This window comes from Phyllostomus discolor, chromosome 3 (assembly GCF_004126475.2).
Source record: "Phyllostomus discolor isolate MPI-MPIP mPhyDis1 chromosome 3, mPhyDis1.pri.v3, whole genome shotgun sequence".
Lineage (NCBI taxonomy): Eukaryota > Metazoa > Chordata > Mammalia > Chiroptera > Phyllostomidae > Phyllostomus > Phyllostomus discolor.
The window spans coordinates 72831853-72850166 of NC_040905.2; the positions used below are offsets into that span (position 1 = coordinate 72831853).

General features: G+C 36.1%; 1 protein-coding gene across 4 annotated transcripts in view; it reads right to left on the bottom strand.

Moving 5' to 3' along the window:
- The window catches only part of PJA2 (praja ring finger ubiquitin ligase 2), a 70540-nt gene that overhangs the window by 3786 nt on the left and 48440 nt on the right, over positions 1-18314 (bottom strand). For 2 of the 4 annotated variants that reach the window (XM_028524279.2, XM_036020643.1), the window contains 4 exons: positions 16027-16138; positions 8472-8507; positions 2501-2615; positions 1932-2053 (listed from right to left, as the gene is read on the bottom strand). In XM_028524279.2, coding sequence (XP_028380080.1) covers positions 1932-2053; positions 2501-2615; positions 8472-8507; positions 16027-16138 — 385 coding nt within the window. The remainder of the gene's footprint in view (positions 1-1931; positions 2054-2500; positions 2616-8471; positions 8508-16026; positions 16139-18314) is intronic. The other 2 variants (XM_028524282.2, XM_028524308.2) reach the window with 1 other exon arrangement.

Sequence of the window (18314 nt, forward strand, 5' to 3'; positions counted from 1 at the left end):
ACAAATCAACCACAGACCTGGCAGGGAAGGTGGGACAGGGGAAGCAGTTATACTGGGAGTACAACATTTTAAAAACAAAAGATTCTAGAGATATGCCACCTGGTGATAGATTATTCTTTCACAAGTCTGATAGGAAACAGGCTGAAGGAATCGTGCTGTTACAAAGATTTGTATCTTGGGAAAGGCCTCATACTGAGCTGTTTCCTGACAGGAAAGAGACTACAGATATCACCGCCATGGGTCACAGCAAAGTCAGTGAGTGACAACTGATGACTGCACAACATGCACAATGTTTGTAACTCAAGAACTGAATTCCACAAACATTTACTAGGTACTTGCCATACAGACTGGGCCCTAATTAGCAACATTTTAGTATCAATAGAGGTGTGTTCTCCACTAAGCACATACTAGCTGGGTAATTTTGTACAAGTAGCAATCATTGGAAAATGAGAATAAAGATACCAATACAGGGTGGGGCAAAAGTAGGTTTATAGCCCTGGCTGGTGTGGCTCAGTGGATTGAGCATGGGCTGTGAACCAAAGGGTCACCGGTTTGATTCCCAGTCAGGGCACATTGGTTGTGGGTCAGGTCCCCAGTGGGGGCCATGTGAGAGGCAACCACACATTGATGTTTCTCTCCCTCTCTTTCTTTCCCTCTCTCCCTCTCTCTAAATAAATAAAATCTTTTTAAAAAAAGTGGTGAAAGTAGACACCCTTTTTAAAAAAAGTAGGTTTACGGTTGCTGACATGGACCATAACATAATAATAATTCATAAATAATACAAGAATAAACTCTGTTTCACATACTCACAACTGTAAACCTATATTTGTCCCACCCTGTATGTCCCAGAGTTGCTATGAGAAATAAATGGGAAAATACACGTGAATCATCTAGCAGTGCCTGACACACTTGCAGGCACACAATACACTAGAGATCCTTATTAAGGTGTTGATGCTCTTGCAGAAGTTTAAAGAAAAAGAATATTAAGAATAAAAGGCAGAATTTAAGCAGGACCAGCTAACCTTACAGGCACAGGGGAAGACCACACCAGGCCAAGCACACATGAGCAAAGGTGCAGAAGTCAATCTGAAGAGACAGGCTGGGGGCTCAGTCACAGGAGGCCTTAAAAGCCAAGGCAGAAACTTTAGAATTTGTAAAAGACTGGTGAAGATTTCTGCATTGGATTTTAGAAATTTTAAGTAGATTCAGGATTTTGGCAAAGATGATGTAGTAGCAGAAGAGGAGCAACAGCAAAGAAAGAGAAAGGAAAGAAGAGAGGAAGAAGAGGGGAGAAAGAAAAGGAAGGGGCAGGGAGGGAATGGTTGTAGGGCAGAGAGGGAGTTATATGCCTGCATAAATTAGCCAGGAGAGTGAATTGGGAATTTCCACTGAACTGCATGTAAATATCCTTTATGCAAAAAATGCAGTTAACAAAGATTTCGGTAAAAGTGTTTTTTAAAAAATATGTAATTCAAATATACTTAAAAATTTGGGATAAACATGTAAGGGCAGTATATGAAAATCTGAATGGAAGATAGTTGGTGGTTATTAAAAATCTTTCCTATACATTTTCAGAGACGCTGACCCATCAGCAGAATATCAGTATAGTGTTACAGTACTCTGAATAGTGCCAAAAACTTCTTTTCTTGAGATACTTTTGAAAACACCAAATTTCTGGGATATGGTTAAGTCTGTTAAATAGTATTGTCTATATTGTTTCTTAGACAATGTTAGTAAAATAGTTTAATATTATCACTAATTAGTAGTTATTAAAAGGTAACCAACTTTTAATTAAATTGAATAAAACTGAACTCCAAAGTACTATAAGCATGTAGCTAAATTAAACAGGCTTCAAAGACCTTACTACCATCATTAACTCGTAGGAGAAATTATTAAAATATTAACTTAAAAGAAGTGAATCTGCAACTCACCTTCTGTAGCCAAATTGAGACACAGGGTTTGTGGAAGAAATGGTGGCAGGGCAACTCTGTCGCTATGTCATCCTTAATGTACTCACTGCAACAGATTGGGCAGCACTGCTCCTGACCAATGGCTGCAAACAAGTAATTTGATATGTTAACCCAACAAACTCAATTTTAATGTAATTGGAAATGAACATATGAAGTCACAGATGATACCTGTGAAAGACAGATGAACCAGACTGATCAATAAATTGGCAAACTCCTTTCTACTATATGACAATTTGAAATTTAGTAAACATTGTAGCAATGTTTACTATGTAAACAAAAGCAAAAGCAATGTTTACTAGTAAACAAAAGCAATGTTTACTATGGATAGCCAAAGTTGACTAAGGAACATCTGTCCCAGCCCATCATGCAATGAATTAAAAATATTCTTCCAGTAGGCAAAAGCTTGTCAGACTCTAGCTGCATAGAAAATCTAATGAAAGTTTGGAACAGTATTTTCTCTTCTCGGTGCATTGATCACAGACTTAAACATGCAATGTGCCCTCCACGGCCGCAGGCGGCTTTGCCCTTACCGGTATGGTCTTCAAGAACAAGTGTCTCTGGAAGACCATCAATGCTCTCCTTACTTGCTGGTGGGTTGGCCACCTCGACATCGACTGCAAGAGACTCTAAATGGGCCAAGGCAGTCTGAGAAATAAAAGTCACCATTCTTTGTTAGAAAGCACTTTAAAATAGTAATGTAAAACACTTCTTTAAGGTTATCTGCCAAAATCTATCAACCATTAGCCTCTTCCTATTAGCTTCTTTTGCATCAGTTCCCTGCCCCTTTTGCCTTCTTTCAAAAGAAATTATCATCACCACCATTAAACCAAAACATGAAAAACATACCAAAAAAAGAGCTCTACTTTTCAGTAAGTATAACAAAAACCTACTGTCTCAATAACCATCTACTTGCCCATCCTATTTACATTTCCAGAGGAGTGGTTACCTCGTCAACCTTATCAGTTCCTAATGTAATCAATACTATAAAGAATGTAAACATTTTGGATAGGTTCAATTGATGAAACATAAAATGTGGCCAGGGTTACATTTTGATAAAATGTGGCCACAGCTACAGATGTTCAAGGTATGGAACCATATAATGCATTGCTGAGCAGCAATATCTACTACTATCACCTATGTTACTAGCTCACTAGTATTACTAGGTTATCTGGGTTGTGAACTTTATTTTAGGGGTTCAAAATCTGTATGAAGTTACTACTTTAAAAGGAAGGAAAGAACATTATATCACATGATCATCTAGTACGAATCACCCTCATCTTTCTGTGGAAATAATTAACACTTTGGATATAATTAGGTTAGAACTTCAAGCAGGACTCATATATATGAGTCCCAAAAGGTGGAAATCACCCAAGTATCCATTGACAGATGATCAGAAAAACAAATGTGGGTGGTAAAGGTAAGTATATGGTTAAATTCAGAATACTCTGATACTGTAATATGATGGTGTGACTTTACTCAAATATAAAGGCTAAAGGGCAAGAGGATTTTAATAAATAACTATAGCTACAATAATTTGTTAAAGAATATACAACATAAAAGATAAATTGTGACATCGAAAATATTAAAGGGGAAGTAAAAGCTTTTTGTATGTAGAGCTTTTGTATGTAACAGGAATTGTTATCAGTATAGCACAAACTGTTAAGGTGTTTTCATGTGAGTCTCATGGTAACTACAAAGCAAAAATCTACATCAGATTCACAAAAGAATAAGAGGAGGAAATAAAAAAATACCACTATGGAAAATAATCAAGTCATAAAAGAAAGTAACGAGAGAGGGAGAAACAAGGAAACTATAGCCAGACAACAATGAATGTCATAGCCTTATTAATTCCTTATATATTGAAAATTACTCCAAATGTAAATGGGGTAATTTACTCCATTCTGATTGGACTAAACTATCCAATCAGAAGGCATAGAGTGGCTGGATGAATAAAGAGAGAAGACCCAACTATCATATTGCCTGCAAGAGAATCACTTCAACTTTAGGGCCACATATAGGATCAGAATGGAGGGATGAAAACAGATGTTTTATGCAAGTGGAAACCAAAGAGGGCAGGAATAACTATACCAACATCTGACAACATAAACATTAAGCAAGAAACTATAACAGGAGACAAAGAAGGTTATAGTGATAAAGGGTTAACTCATCAAGAGGCTATAACAATCATTAATAAAAATGCACTCAACATCAGAGCACCTAAATATATTAAGCAAAAAACCCCCCACAAAACCCAGATCTGGCCCTAGGTGGTGTGGCTCAGTGGACTGAGCGCAAGCTTGTAAACCAAAGGGTTGACAGTTCCATCCCTAGTCAGGGCCATGCCTGGGTTGCGGGCCAGTCTGCAGTGGGGGATACGTGAGAAGCAACCACACATTGATGTTTTGCTCCCCCTCTTTCTCCTCTCTCTAAAAACAAACAAACAAACAAACAAACAAACACACAAGTATGAGATAAGATTAGGCCACAAAATAATAATAGTATAGGACTTTTACCTCACTTTCTATAGTGGTTAGATCATCCAGGCAGAAAATCGTAAAGGAAACACTGGATTTGAACTATACTTTAGATAAAATAAACCTAACAGACATATAAGAACACTGCATAACACAGCAGCAGAATACATATTCTTCTCAAGTGCACATGGTACGTTCACCAGGAGAGATCATAGAATAGGTCATAAAACAAGTCTTGGCAAATTTAAGAAGACTAAAATCATACCAACTACCTTTTCTGATAAAAATGGTAAGAAACCAAAAAATCAGTTACAGGAAGAATCTGGAAACTTCACAAATATGTTGAAATTAAATAACACATCCCTGAACAACCACTGAGTCACAACATGCCAAAACTTATGAGATGAAAAGTGGTTCTGAGATTGTAACAATAAACACCTTCATTAAATAGAGAGAAATCTCAAATAAACAACTTTACACCTCAAAGACTAAAAAAAGAACTAAACCAAAAAGTTGCAGAAAAAAAGGAAGTAATAAAAGTCTGAGTAAAAATAAGTGAAGTACACACCACAGTAACAACAGAAAGCAACAACAAAACTAAGAGCTGGTTTATTTGAAGGATAAACAAAATTGACAAAGCTTTCACTAGACAAAGAAAAAAAGAGAAGATTCAAGTAATAAAATGAAATGGAAAAGGAGACATTACACCTGACGCCCAGAAGTACAAAGGATCATAGTAGAGTTAAGAACAATTATGTGCAAATTGAATAACCTAGAAGTGGGTAAATTCCTAGAAACATACAACTTACCAAGAATGAATAATGAAGAAACAGAAAATCTGAACAAGAAAATTGAATCAATAATCAAAGCTCTTCCAACAAAGAAAAATCAAGGATCAGAAGATACCCCTGGGAAATTCTATCGATCATGGAGGAATTAATGCCAATCCTTCTGTAGGTCTTTTTAAAAAAAGGAAAAGGAGGAAACAAACACCCTCAAACCCACTTCATGAGGCCAGCATTACCCTGACACCAATGTCAGATTAGGACACTATAAGAAAATAAAACTACAGCCCAACAACCATGACAAACATAAATACAAAATTCTCAACAAAATACTAGCAAACAAATCAACAGAACAGTTAAAGCATCATACACCACAATCAACTGGGATTTATGTCTGGGATGCAAGGACAGTACACCACATTTACAGAATTAAAGCTAAAAAATTTTATGACCATATCAACAAATAGAGGAAAACCAACTGACAAAACATAACATTCTTTCATGATAAAAACTCTCAAAAGACTGGGTATAAAAGCAGATTACCTCAACATAATAAAGGCATAAACATACAACAAACCCACAGCTAACATTATAATCCACAGTGAAAGATAGAAAGCTTTTCCTTTAACATCAAGAACAAGACAAGCATGCCGGCTCTCACCACTCCAATTCAGTGTAGTACTAGAAGTCCCAGCCAGGGCAATCAGGCAAGAAAAAGAAATTAAAAAGGCATCCAAGTTGGAAAGAAGTGAGTAAAATAGTTTGCAGATACAATCTTATTTATAGAAAATCCTACAGACTCCACACAAAAAAACCTGTTAGAACTAATCAATTCAGTGAAGTTGCAGAATTCAAAAGCAACGTAAAGAAATCAGTTGTATTTCTATATATTACAATGAAATTTTTGAAAAATAAAGGAAACAATCCCATTTACAACAGTATTAAAGACAATAAAGTACTTAGGAATACACTTAACCAAAGAGGTGAAAAACCTGTCGATTGGAAAGTATGTGACTATGATGAAAGAAACTGAAGACACAAATAATGGAAAGGTATCAAATTTTCATGGACTGGAAGAATTAATACTGTTAAAATGTCCATACTACCCAAAGTAACTGAGAGATTTAATGTGATTCCAATAGCATTTTTCCAAAGAAATGGAAAAAACAACACTAAAATTTGTATGCCATCTCAAAAACCCCTGAATAGCAAAAGCAAAGAATATGAAAGCTGGAGGCATCACAACTCCTGATTTCAAAACATGCTACACAATTATAGTAATCAAAACAGGACTGTAATGGCATAAAAATGGACACAGAGCTCAATGGAACAGAATCAAGAACCCAGGAGGTAAACCCTGGCATACAGAGACAATTAATATTTGACAAGGGGGTCAGAAATATTCAATGGGGGAAGAATAATTCCTTCAATAAACAGTGCTTGGAAAACCAGATAATCACATGCAGAAGGATCACCATGTGAATGAAACTGGACCCTTACATTATACCACTCAGAAATATTAACTCAAAATGGATCAAATATTTAAACATAGACCTGAAACCATAAAACTGCTAGAAAAAAACATTGGGGGAAAGTTCCTTGACTTTGGTCTTGGCAATGATTTTCTGGCTATGACACCAAAAGCAAAAATAAATAAGTGACTACATCAAATCAAAAAGCTATACACAGCAAAGGAAACAATCAACAAAATGAAAAGCCCAGTTACAAAATGGGCAAGAAGATTTGAAAATCATATTATCTGATAAGGGGTTAACATTCAAAACATGTAATAAAGTCATAAAACTCAACAACAAGAAAACATCTGATTAAAAAACAGGCAGAGGAACTGAACATTTTGCCAAGACAAACTGGTAACTAACAAGTACATGAAAAGTGGTTCAACATCACTAATCATCAGAGAAATGCAAAGAAAAACCACAATGAGATATCACCTCAAACTTGTCAGAGTAGCTATCACCAAAAAGACAATCATGTGTTGATAAAGCTGTGGAGATACAGAAACCCTTGTGCACTGCTGCTAAGAATGTAAAATGGTACGACCACCTTAGGAAACTATGTAAGTTCCTTGAAATGTAGAAAATGGAACTATCACTCAATTCCACTTCTGAGTATGTATCTAAAGGAAATAAAATAAGGATCTGGAAGAGATATCTGAACTTGCACATTCACTGGTGCATTATTCACAACAGCCAAGATATGGAAACAACCCAAGTGTCCATCAATGATAATGGATTAAATGATGTGGTATATATACACAATGAAATACTATTCACTCATGAGAACGAAGGAAATCCTGCCATTGTGACAAAATGGCTAGACCTTGAGGGCATTTTGCTAAGCAAAGTCAGTCAGACAGAGAAATAAAAACAGCACATGATATACATTATATGTGGAGTCTAAAAGAGCTGACCTCATAGAAAGAGAGAGTAGAATGGTGGTTATGGGAGCTGGAGAGTGGGACAATGGGGAGATATTGATTAAAGGGCACAAACTTCCAGTTACAAAATGGATAGGTTAAGGTATCTGTTGCATAGAGTGGGATCATGGTTAACAGTAGTGGATTACATACTTGAAAATTGCTAAAAGGTAAACCTTACATGTTCTCATCAAAAGAAATGGTAACTATGTGAGGTAGTGAAGCTGTGAACCAATCCTACTGTGATGATGACTTCGTAAGTTTACCAAATCAACACACGCATACCTTAAACTTACATATGTCAATTATATCTCAATAAAGTTGAAAAATGTGGTATAAATATATACAATGGAATATAATTCAGCCTTGAAAATGAAGGAAATTCTGACATATGCCACAACATGAATGAACCTTGAAGGCATCATGAAAGAAGTCAGTCACGGGATAGATACCGTAGGATTGCACGTAACTGAGGTACCTCAAGTACCAAAATTCAGAGAAAGTGGAATGATGGTTGCCATGGGCCAGGGAAATGAGGAAATGGGCAGTTATCATATATAATATACTTAGTGCCACTTAACTACATACTTAAAAACGGCTATAATGGTAGACTTTATGTTATGTGTATATTACCACAACAAAAATCAACAAACTAACTGGGTCTTCAGGTAGGAAGATGATTCTGCCTGACAGTCAACATTGTGTTCTCATAGGTGGCAAACATAATCTTTTGTATACTCAGGATCTAGCCTAGATATTTTAGCAATGACTCATGTCTTTCCAAAACAAATTTGAGATGACTTACAATAGAGGATAGGGCCAAGGCCAAAAGAAACTCAGACTGAAAAAAGAAAGCAAAAAAAGGTTCATCAATGAGAGTTAATAAATATAGTTAATAATACTAAACACCAAATTTGACCCTGGATTCGCAGAAAGATATTGCAATAAGAAAATAAGTGTGCTGGTAACTGAATTATTTTGCCTCTTCGCTACAAATGTACCTTCCACTTCTGCTCTCTGAAAACAGATTGGGCCTTTTAAATATTTTTCCTTTGTCACTTAGCATGATCTTAGGCTTTGTTTAGTAGAGGATACTGAACAATCATAGGGAAAAAAAGGCTCTGCGTCTTGGTTCTGGTGGGCTTGTTAGGAAGACCTCAGTACTGCAGGGGCCTTCCCACTGTGGGCCTTACAGCACAGATGGCTTTTCCAGCACCAGGCTCATCTAGTGCGAGTAGCCCCTTCAGTTTCACATGCAGTTTCTCTGGGGCCTGACAGCTGCAGCTTCCCCTGGCAACCACCTTGGGTGGTTTTGCTGCACAGTGCTTCCAGTTAGACACCTCCCTACAAACAGTTTCCCCAGCACTCCACTTCTTTAAGCACAGAATAGCAGCACACACACTTCTTTAAGAGCCATGGCTGTGTCCTCCCCAATACAGTGTGAAGCTCAGCTCAAGGGGGTGGGACGATGGGCTGCTCTATCTCAGTCCTAAGGAAATTCTTATTCTGCTATTTCTATATCCTTTAGAGTTGACCTATATATAATCCCTCCTAACTCTAATCTCCTATTACAGTTGATCATTTTTATATTAAACTTACTCTGTTCAAACTATTGTTTTCTCTCTTAGGACTGAGCACAGATTTATACAGGATTGGTTATCAGCATGGTCCCATGAAGGGAGAATGGGTTATGGGGATTGATTTGGTTAGGCCTTTGGGCTTGAGCTCAGTGCTGAGCTCCTTGCCAATAGGAAAGGGATGCTATCAATCCATGGCCTGAGGTGGAATCACAATTAATCAAACTATCACTGTGCTTGACGGCAATGAATGCCAACTATAGCATGTGTCTTCGGCGCCTAGGTGGCTGGCTGCTATACTTGACCTTACTGGAGTAATGATGGCTATAAAAACTGCTCTGTGAGATGGATCTTTGGAGTACCCTTCAACACTTGCAAAGAAAAAAATGACAAACTCAGGCCCATTAACCCTAAGAGTGAAGCACAGTATGTGAACCAGAGTGTGTTCATGACAGCTATGAACACATTAGCCATGAGGTGGCTAATAAAACACCTCATTTCTGAAAAGCAGACATAAAATTTAATTGGTAAACTGCTGAATTAAAATTAGAACTTAATTCTCAGTCTTGTCAAGTTTTTCAAGTTTCATCACTGATAAGTTAAAGAACAGAATTCTGGAATTTAGTAAGAATGGGGACAATTAGTTGTACTCATCTGAAACTGACTACAGTTGACACTTGAACAATACAGGAGCTGACCCCTGGGGGGCAGTAAAAAAAATCCAGGTATAACTTTTGACCCTCCTCCCAAAAGTTAACTACTAATAGTCAACTGTGGACTGGAGGAAGCCTTACTGGCAACACAGAGTTGATTAACACATATTCTGTCCATTACTATGTCAGCCAAAAAATGTTCTGTTTTTTTCCATAGAATAAGACACATTTTTCATTTTCTCCAAAAACTTCATTGATTTGGATATTTTGAGTATGTGGGCTATCTCCCACATGGTATAACATTGATTATTTTCAATTAATGTCTTAATTTGATTGCTAACAACTTCAAAATGGTTTACCCAACCATGGAGCATCATCCCATTAGAAATCTCCAGCACAAAACTTTGCAAACCACTTTTGACATGTTCAGTACATCACAGCACCTTCTCCATACCCTGCACAAATCATTTTTTGCATTTCAGTTATGTTTTTACCTTTCTTGAAATAATAAAGCATAATACGCTGAAGGTGTTGCATATTTTCTTCCATTGCCCATATTAAAATGGCTACACAAAAACTCACCAATTTTGATTTTTTTAAATGCATGCTAATATGACAGCTGTCACAACAGAATCGAACAAAATTGTTTCAAATGAAGTTAAAGACAACTAAGTGCTATTAGAGTCATCTTATGGGAAAAACCAAATGAACATTTTGGCCAACCCAATATATGTATTATACTCGTATGCTGTACTCTTACAATAAAGCTAGAAAAAAAGAAAATGGTATTTAAAAATTCATGAGAATTCATTTACAGTACTGTACTGTATTTATCAATACTGTAGTTTATTTCATCTATTTATGAACAAAAAAGATCTCCATATAAGTTCACACCCATGTTGTTCAAGGGTCAATTATACTTTGAATCCTCAAGTTCTGGAACCTCCTTTCACAAGCAGAAGGAGGCTACCCTGCACTGGCTGGTCTTCTCTACCTGAAAATTCTGTGGTGATTTCACTTGGAGGGTACTAGTGCTTCTATGCCCCACAGTAAAGTTACCAGAAAACTACAGCAGCCCAAAAGGGCAGGATAACTAAGGATACGGAATCTTCAGGAATGCAGGTTTGGGTCACTTCAGCAACTAAAGAACCCTAACCAGCTAAGATTCTTGCTGAAGCCAGGGGAAATATTGAACGGGTTATGACAGAAGGAAACTGTAGCTACCAATTCGAGTCTGGGACCAAATACAGAAACAAGTAGTAGCTTTGCATATTTTCTGTTTGCTTGTTACATGTACTTATTTGTATCTGCTATATTCTTTAACTCTCTCCTGACCGTTTTTATTTCATATAGCAGTTATCTCTATAATTTAATCTTCATAAAAAGAATATTTAGTATGACTAACTGAATTCATGGAATAATTAATACTGCCAGTGATTGATACAATGATTCTTGGGACCATTCATCTGTTCATTCTGGGGAAAGGGTGAAACCTTCATTTGTAAGAATAGCTATATTTTGTGAGGTAGAAACATAGTTGCATTGTTGCTGGATGGGAGTTGAAATGTGTGTAGAAAGGTGTATATGGAATCCAAGTAGTGAAAGGGATGACTGTTCCAGCTGTCCATTATGATCCTCTGATCCAAATTCACTACTTTTGTCAGCTCTGTGAAAATGGATTTGGGCAATTTAAATATTTTCCTTTCTGACATCTATCATGCTGTTAAGCTTGTGTACAGAGGACACTAAGGAGACACTCTAAGAGGAAAAGGGCTTTGTTTCTGATCCCAGTGTGCCTGCCTGGGAGGCTTCTGTGGCTTTTTCTAGCACCAGACTCCTGCAACGTGCACAGCTGCTCCTCTGTCTAGCTCATGGGATGCACACAGTGGCAGGCAGATTCCTGCAGCATCGCCCTTGGCCAGTTCTGCAGCAGAGTGCTTCCAGTTAGACATCTCCCTATGAATAGCTTTCCCTGGCACCCTACAGGGCTGATTTCCAGCAGGTTCTGCCAGCCCAGCACCACAGTGACTTCTCAGCCACTCACTAAGCCACAGCTGTGCCATCTCCACCAAGGTCTGGATCCCAGCCCTGGAGTGGAGCGGTGACCCTCCCTTAAGTGCTTGTCACTCTACAGGTGCTGACTGTTCCTTATATATGAGTTTTCTGTATTCTTTAGAATTATCTTTATTCCTTGCTAAGCAATCCCTTATTACTCTAATTCCCTATAATAGTTAGTGATTCTTTGTAGTAAACTTTCCTATCAAGAGACAGAAAATGGAAAGAGCCTGTTATTTGCTCCCTCCCTTCAGGAAACTATAATCATAATATCCTTCAATTCTTTATGTACTTCTCCACTCCAGACTCTGTAAGAACTGCTCTACGCTACAAAGAAAAAGAACAGGTACTAATTATACCAAGTTCTATTTGGGGAGGTGATTCTAGGCTAACTATGCTTTGATACATATTAGTCTCAATGGGTTCATTATTCCTTTTTAGTGATTACCTACACATTTGCAGTGCTAATAATAAATACCTGGAATTTCATATATGTAAAAATTATTAATGCCTTGGTACTGATGTACATTTAAGGTGATCTGGTATCCCTTATAATCAACAAGAGTAAAAGAAACCATATTATCGCCACTGCTATGAAAATCTGTTAAGATCTAAGAATCTATCTACACCTAGGAAGCAGAAAATACTTTCAAAAGTTAGTCCAAGTATTAGAAGATAACTAAATCGTTTAAATAACCTAAATGGACTATATCTAGGTTTAAAGTAACACTCCTTTGTCAGCATAAAATTTAGTTTCTAAAGAATATAACAGATTTAGTTTTTAAAGAGTAAAGACTTATAACAAGTGACTTAATATTGATTTTGAATGACCACTAAATGCAGATATGATAGATGACTACCATTTGGATGGCTACTGATTTGAATGTATTTTGAATACAGTCATTTACTAAGAACTTACCCAGTGTATCAGGTAGTTTGCTACGGGTTAAACACAGTCTCACAATAATCCATGAAGTAATTTTTTATTCTCATTTTGTAGGCAAGGACCAGATGTTTAAAGAGGTTAAGTGAACTGTTCAAGGTCACAGAGCCTAAATGAATCTAACTTGTAAGGCCCATGCCTTACCTCGTGGATTACCTTCTTAAGGCATACACCTCAGTGTACATGAGGTGATCTGTTAAGTATGTAGGGACTTTCCAAGGAGTCTAAGGGCAAGCAGAATCTTGAGAGACACAATTTCAATTACCTTTCTTATGTAATCTTTCTTACATAATCCTCAAACTGATCTGCCTAAGAAGCATCTTCAGTTAAAGTATCATGCTGGTTCTCTTGTTCTCACATTGCTTTTCATACTAACCTTTCCCCTACTTTATAGATAATAGTGTACTTCTTACCCATTCAAACAAGCAATCTGAAATAACTGGGTCAAACTTATCTCTACTGACTAAGTAACAAATCTTTGTAGATGGCTTCCAATCCTCTCCCCCTCCCCGCCCCAAAACAAAACAAAACTGCAGGAGGATCTAAACAACTTGTCAAATTGATGTAATTCTGGCAAATATCTCAGAAGACCTGAATGACAAGGCTATGATCAACTCTGTCCATTCCTTATCAATTCAGTTCTGTGAGCAAGGCTTCTCAAGCTTACATTCATAAAGATGAAAAAAACAGAAATAAAACTGATGCTGAACTATTTCTCATTCTTGGAATAAATAAAATTCACTCATAAAGTGATTGGGAAGAAAAAAAGCCTCCATCTCATTAAGAGATGTATTTTACCAGTAAAGTTTTACTTTATGTTTAAATAATTCTTTATCAAAATTAATATATGCAATATGCCAGTGATATATCATAGAATTTTATCCTTAAAACCTATAATCTTATTAACCAATGTTATCCCCCAAAACTAATTTAAAAATTATTTTTAGATGGAAAAAATTGTTTTTGCCAATGCTAACAATTTTAATACAATTTATTTTTTACATTTAAACTTGTGAACATATATTTTTATTACAGAGATATAATAGGGTGACCAATATTATTAGAATTTATACTAAAAAATTTTAGGTGTCAATATAAACATGTAAAAGCCTACTTTTCCCCCAAAATTTGTTTGGGAGCCAGTAAAAAGCTTCAATATTGTCTCAAACAGTTAAAAATCCTAACTATTTTGCACTATTCTCATTCACATTGGAGACACAGCTGAGAGGCAAATGTTTATTGCCACTATTTTCACAATAGCCACTACCTGAAAATAAAGATCAATCTAGTATTGGAAAAACAACAGAAATGGAAACTACTAATATCAAAAAGAGGTAGGGATGCTTGAGGGGGAAAAAAAAAACCCAAATGTAGTTTGTCTTATTTGTTTTTGTTTAATTTAGAGAATGTTAGTGTTAAATCTAAAGGGAAAGAAATAATAAATTATGATTATTTCAGCTTCATTTTTTCAAAATAATTAAATAAATGCATTCCAGACACAGAAAAATAAAGATTTGTAGAGTGATAGGAAGACAGAGCTGTATCAATTCTCTAGGGGTAAAACATGTGTTACATTCAGATTTCAGTAGGCTGTTAAGCTGTGGGCAAGGGAAATACAACACTATTAATGAGAAGCAAGATGGATGATAACAATAACTAAAAGTGCCACTGGGTTCCCTAAGAGCAGAAGCCAATAATGTGGGGACTGTAAATTCCCTGTACATACCATGTTCTTTCTTGCCTCTTGTCTTTGCCTGTTCTGCTAACACCTTTACTTAGCATGACCTCCCATGACCAATCTCCTTGGTTCTTCTTTCAAAATGACAATCAAAATGTCAAATTTCCCATTAATAACAAATAACAAAATTTTACTTTAATTCTCAAAACTTCTTTTTAAATATATCGCCATATTGTAGGAGGTCATAAATTACTAGCGTAAGAATGGAAGAGACTGTTTAAGCACCATGAAACCAGACCCTAAATTAGACGTATTCCATTGTGGTCACCTAGAATTTATTTAGCTCAAGGAAGTTAGTGATCCTTAATCTTTATATATCATATCTGATGCAAGTTATGCTGTGCCATTATTTCATGTGTGTCAGAATTTGGCAAGGTAAATAATCTGGGAAAAGTCCTAAGTGTATCCTGTCTCATGATGTTCTTTTGACTTTTCTCCTAGTGTAGTCACTTGGAGAACAAACACCATAAAGCATAATCAAGAGGGATGATCTCCATGGAAGTTACACACAAATTTAAGAAAGTGATGCCAAAGCAGCATGAACTTAAGTGTGTGTGCGCAAGCGTGCCTGTCTCTGTCTACCTACCTATTATCTAACTTATGAATCTAACTGGACTCATAATCTCAGAAAATTTCAAGATAAAATGCTATTATAATGTCACTGAAAGTTCCCTCACTCATTTTTGTTCTCACTTTTGACTCAATCACATTATTACTGTTTCTCTTACTTTAGAAACCACTTTTGAAATAGTAATTTAAAGAAAGACTTCTATAATGAAACCTACTAGTGAAGTGGAAGTTTCCCAAAGTCAAAGTGCTCAGGCTTTTGACCTTAGGCAAATACAATTAAACATGAGTTTTTGTGTTTTAGTCAAATAGAGAAAAAAGGGTAAGACAAACTCAGGAACCAAATGTGCTACATTTATTGAAGTGTGTGTGTAGGTGGGGAGGAGGGGGAGTAAATTTTCTAAATGCGTGAAGCAGCAAGATAGCACTTATAATTCATAAGAGCAACAAAAAAAGGAAAGTGATTATTGTTGTAATATATTCTTAGTGATCTTCAATTTCATTTCACAAATATACCTGTGTATGTATGTATAAAATATTTGGATTCAGAGACCCATATAATTCAATAGAGGAAAAGTGTATATATGCTAAACGCAAGCAAAACATGTTCCCTTCTGTAGTGAAAACTGGGAATCAGCTTTAGGAAAACTGGCAGGATGTCAAGTGTAATTTATATACACACACTGATGGCAATCAGCATTCACTAGTTGTTATTAAATCCATGAAAAAATCATTCCCCTTCTCTTAAGAGCAGTTAAAAAAACCTTTAATTTTTATCATTTTGCACCCCATCAATTTATACATGGTCATGAGAGTCTCTAAAATACCTCCATAGCCTGGGCTAAGCGTTCTTCTAGTGCCATGTAGGTGAGGAACTGAGGATCCACATAAGAAATAGCTTCAGCAACTCCTAGTCCATCCGCAAAGCCATCAAACAGACTGAAAAAAAAATATGACCATGATTTGGGAAATCTTTATAGTGTAGACAATTATATTAACATACTGATAAGCTAATAAACATACTACAAGCTAAAAACCTTAAAATATTTTAACATAAATCTTGTGAAGGGCAGAAAAAACCCAATGAAGTTAAATGCTACACATAAAGAGTTAAGATACCACTACCTCTCCAAATGGCAGCACCACGCTCACTGCACAGAATTCATAGGACAATTTCCTTTATATGTCTCTAGTTCTAACTTTGGGGACTGCTTATAGCTAAAATAAAGGTAGTACTTTTCCCCTCCTCATTATTTTCCATATATTTCTCCTTCTGTTTATTTTAGTTTCCAATCTGAATTTAGGTGAGAACATGATAAAGAGAATTACTGCATTTTAATTCCATCATTACTGAAAGCCTTTTTTCTTGTCTTACCTTGTACCGCTAACATTGGGCTTAAAATATTTGAGTTTATCAAGTCTTTTTCATTAATCTCTCTTCTCCTATGTACTAGGCCTCCTCCACTATTATTCAGCTTGAAAAATATTTAGCTTTAAAGTGCTCTCTTTTTTTACTTAAGGATTGTAAACATCTTGAAGAGAAGTATGTCTTCATCTGGTGCTAATGGCCTTCTTCACATCTACACATATACAGATTCTTCTTTTTCCTCTAGTCTTAGGAATAGTATTTCAAAATTTGGAAATCGTAAGTATGTCCTCAGTCCTATTCTTTTTTAATTTGCTCCACTGGAAGTTACATTCAAGTCCATTTCTTCAATTATCCTCTCTGCAGGTAATTTCTAAATTTCTACCTAATTCCAAATGCCCTCTTGAGCTCTTGACCTACATTTTTTAGTTTTCTGTAGGGCACATTACCTTAATGAATTCCTATCACCTCAAATCCAAGGTCTCAAAAGAGCCTATTTAGTCTACCTAAAGTCAAACTACTGTTAACTTCTGTGTTCCTATCAGATATCATAATCAGAAACGTGCCATCACACAAGCTAGCTCAAAATATTTTTGATGTCAACCTTTGTGCTGTCATTAAAATTACAAATCTGTTGCCCAGAGATACAGAAAAATATGTTATAGCTGAGTAGTTATCTAGAGATCAGCAGGTATCATCTGGTACAAAGGATCAGACATTCTCATACAATCACAGATTTTAGAATGAGAATTAAAACTTAGAATCAGTGAGTCCAACCTCTCTTGCAAGACCAGACCTCCTGCATCTAGCAGTGAGATGTAGTGCAAAGAGGAAGAAGAGCCCTGGAGTCAGTCACGCAGGAATTTAACTTCAGTTAACTGAGTCATAGTTAATGTGAAAACTTTAACTTTTACTGATTACTCACCTACAAAACAAACTAAATGCACTCAGGTGCTTAGTGGAGTTGGCACCAGAATAGATAGTCAAGAAATAGCACAACTATTCCCTACATATGGAAAATAGATTGCTTTTTGAGGTGGTATGTGCCAGTGTGGGAAAGCCCTATTACAAGTTTTCTTGAAACTTATTGTGAAGTGCTTAGTTCTGCTTGCTGAAGCAACACAAACTATGACCACTTCCCTTCTGCAGAAAACTCCTTCAAATAGTCAACTATCTCCCAATAATTATTTTCTTCGCCAGACTAAACAAATCCTGACACTCAAAGCATGATATTTGGTTGTAATTTGGTCACTTCAGAATGATCAGCTAAAATGAAAAATTCTAGTATCATTCATTTGGCAATCACCATGGTAGCAATTCCTTCAGACAAGAATTACTAATGATACTAAAATGAATAAATAGAAACTTGATAGTTTGAGAAGAAACAGGTTATATAGCCTCAAAGTTTCTTCCCATTCAACACCTACTAATTATAAATGAAAAAATGGCATCTGTACAGTGAAACAATCTGAAAGAAAGCACCTGAACACCTTAACCAGTAATGGCACAATTTGGCATCATGTACCTTCTGAAATGAACTGAGAAGACAAAAGATCACTTCTATGGTGTTCCTGCTAAAAATTTGTAACTTGAATCTAATCATGACATAACAAATTCAATTTAAGAAACACTCTACAAATTCAGTGGCCTATACTTTTCAAAAATATCAAGTTTATGAAAGACAAAGAAAAGACTAAGGAAATGTTAAAGACTAAAAGAGACTAAAGAAAGATGGTAAACAAATGCAAT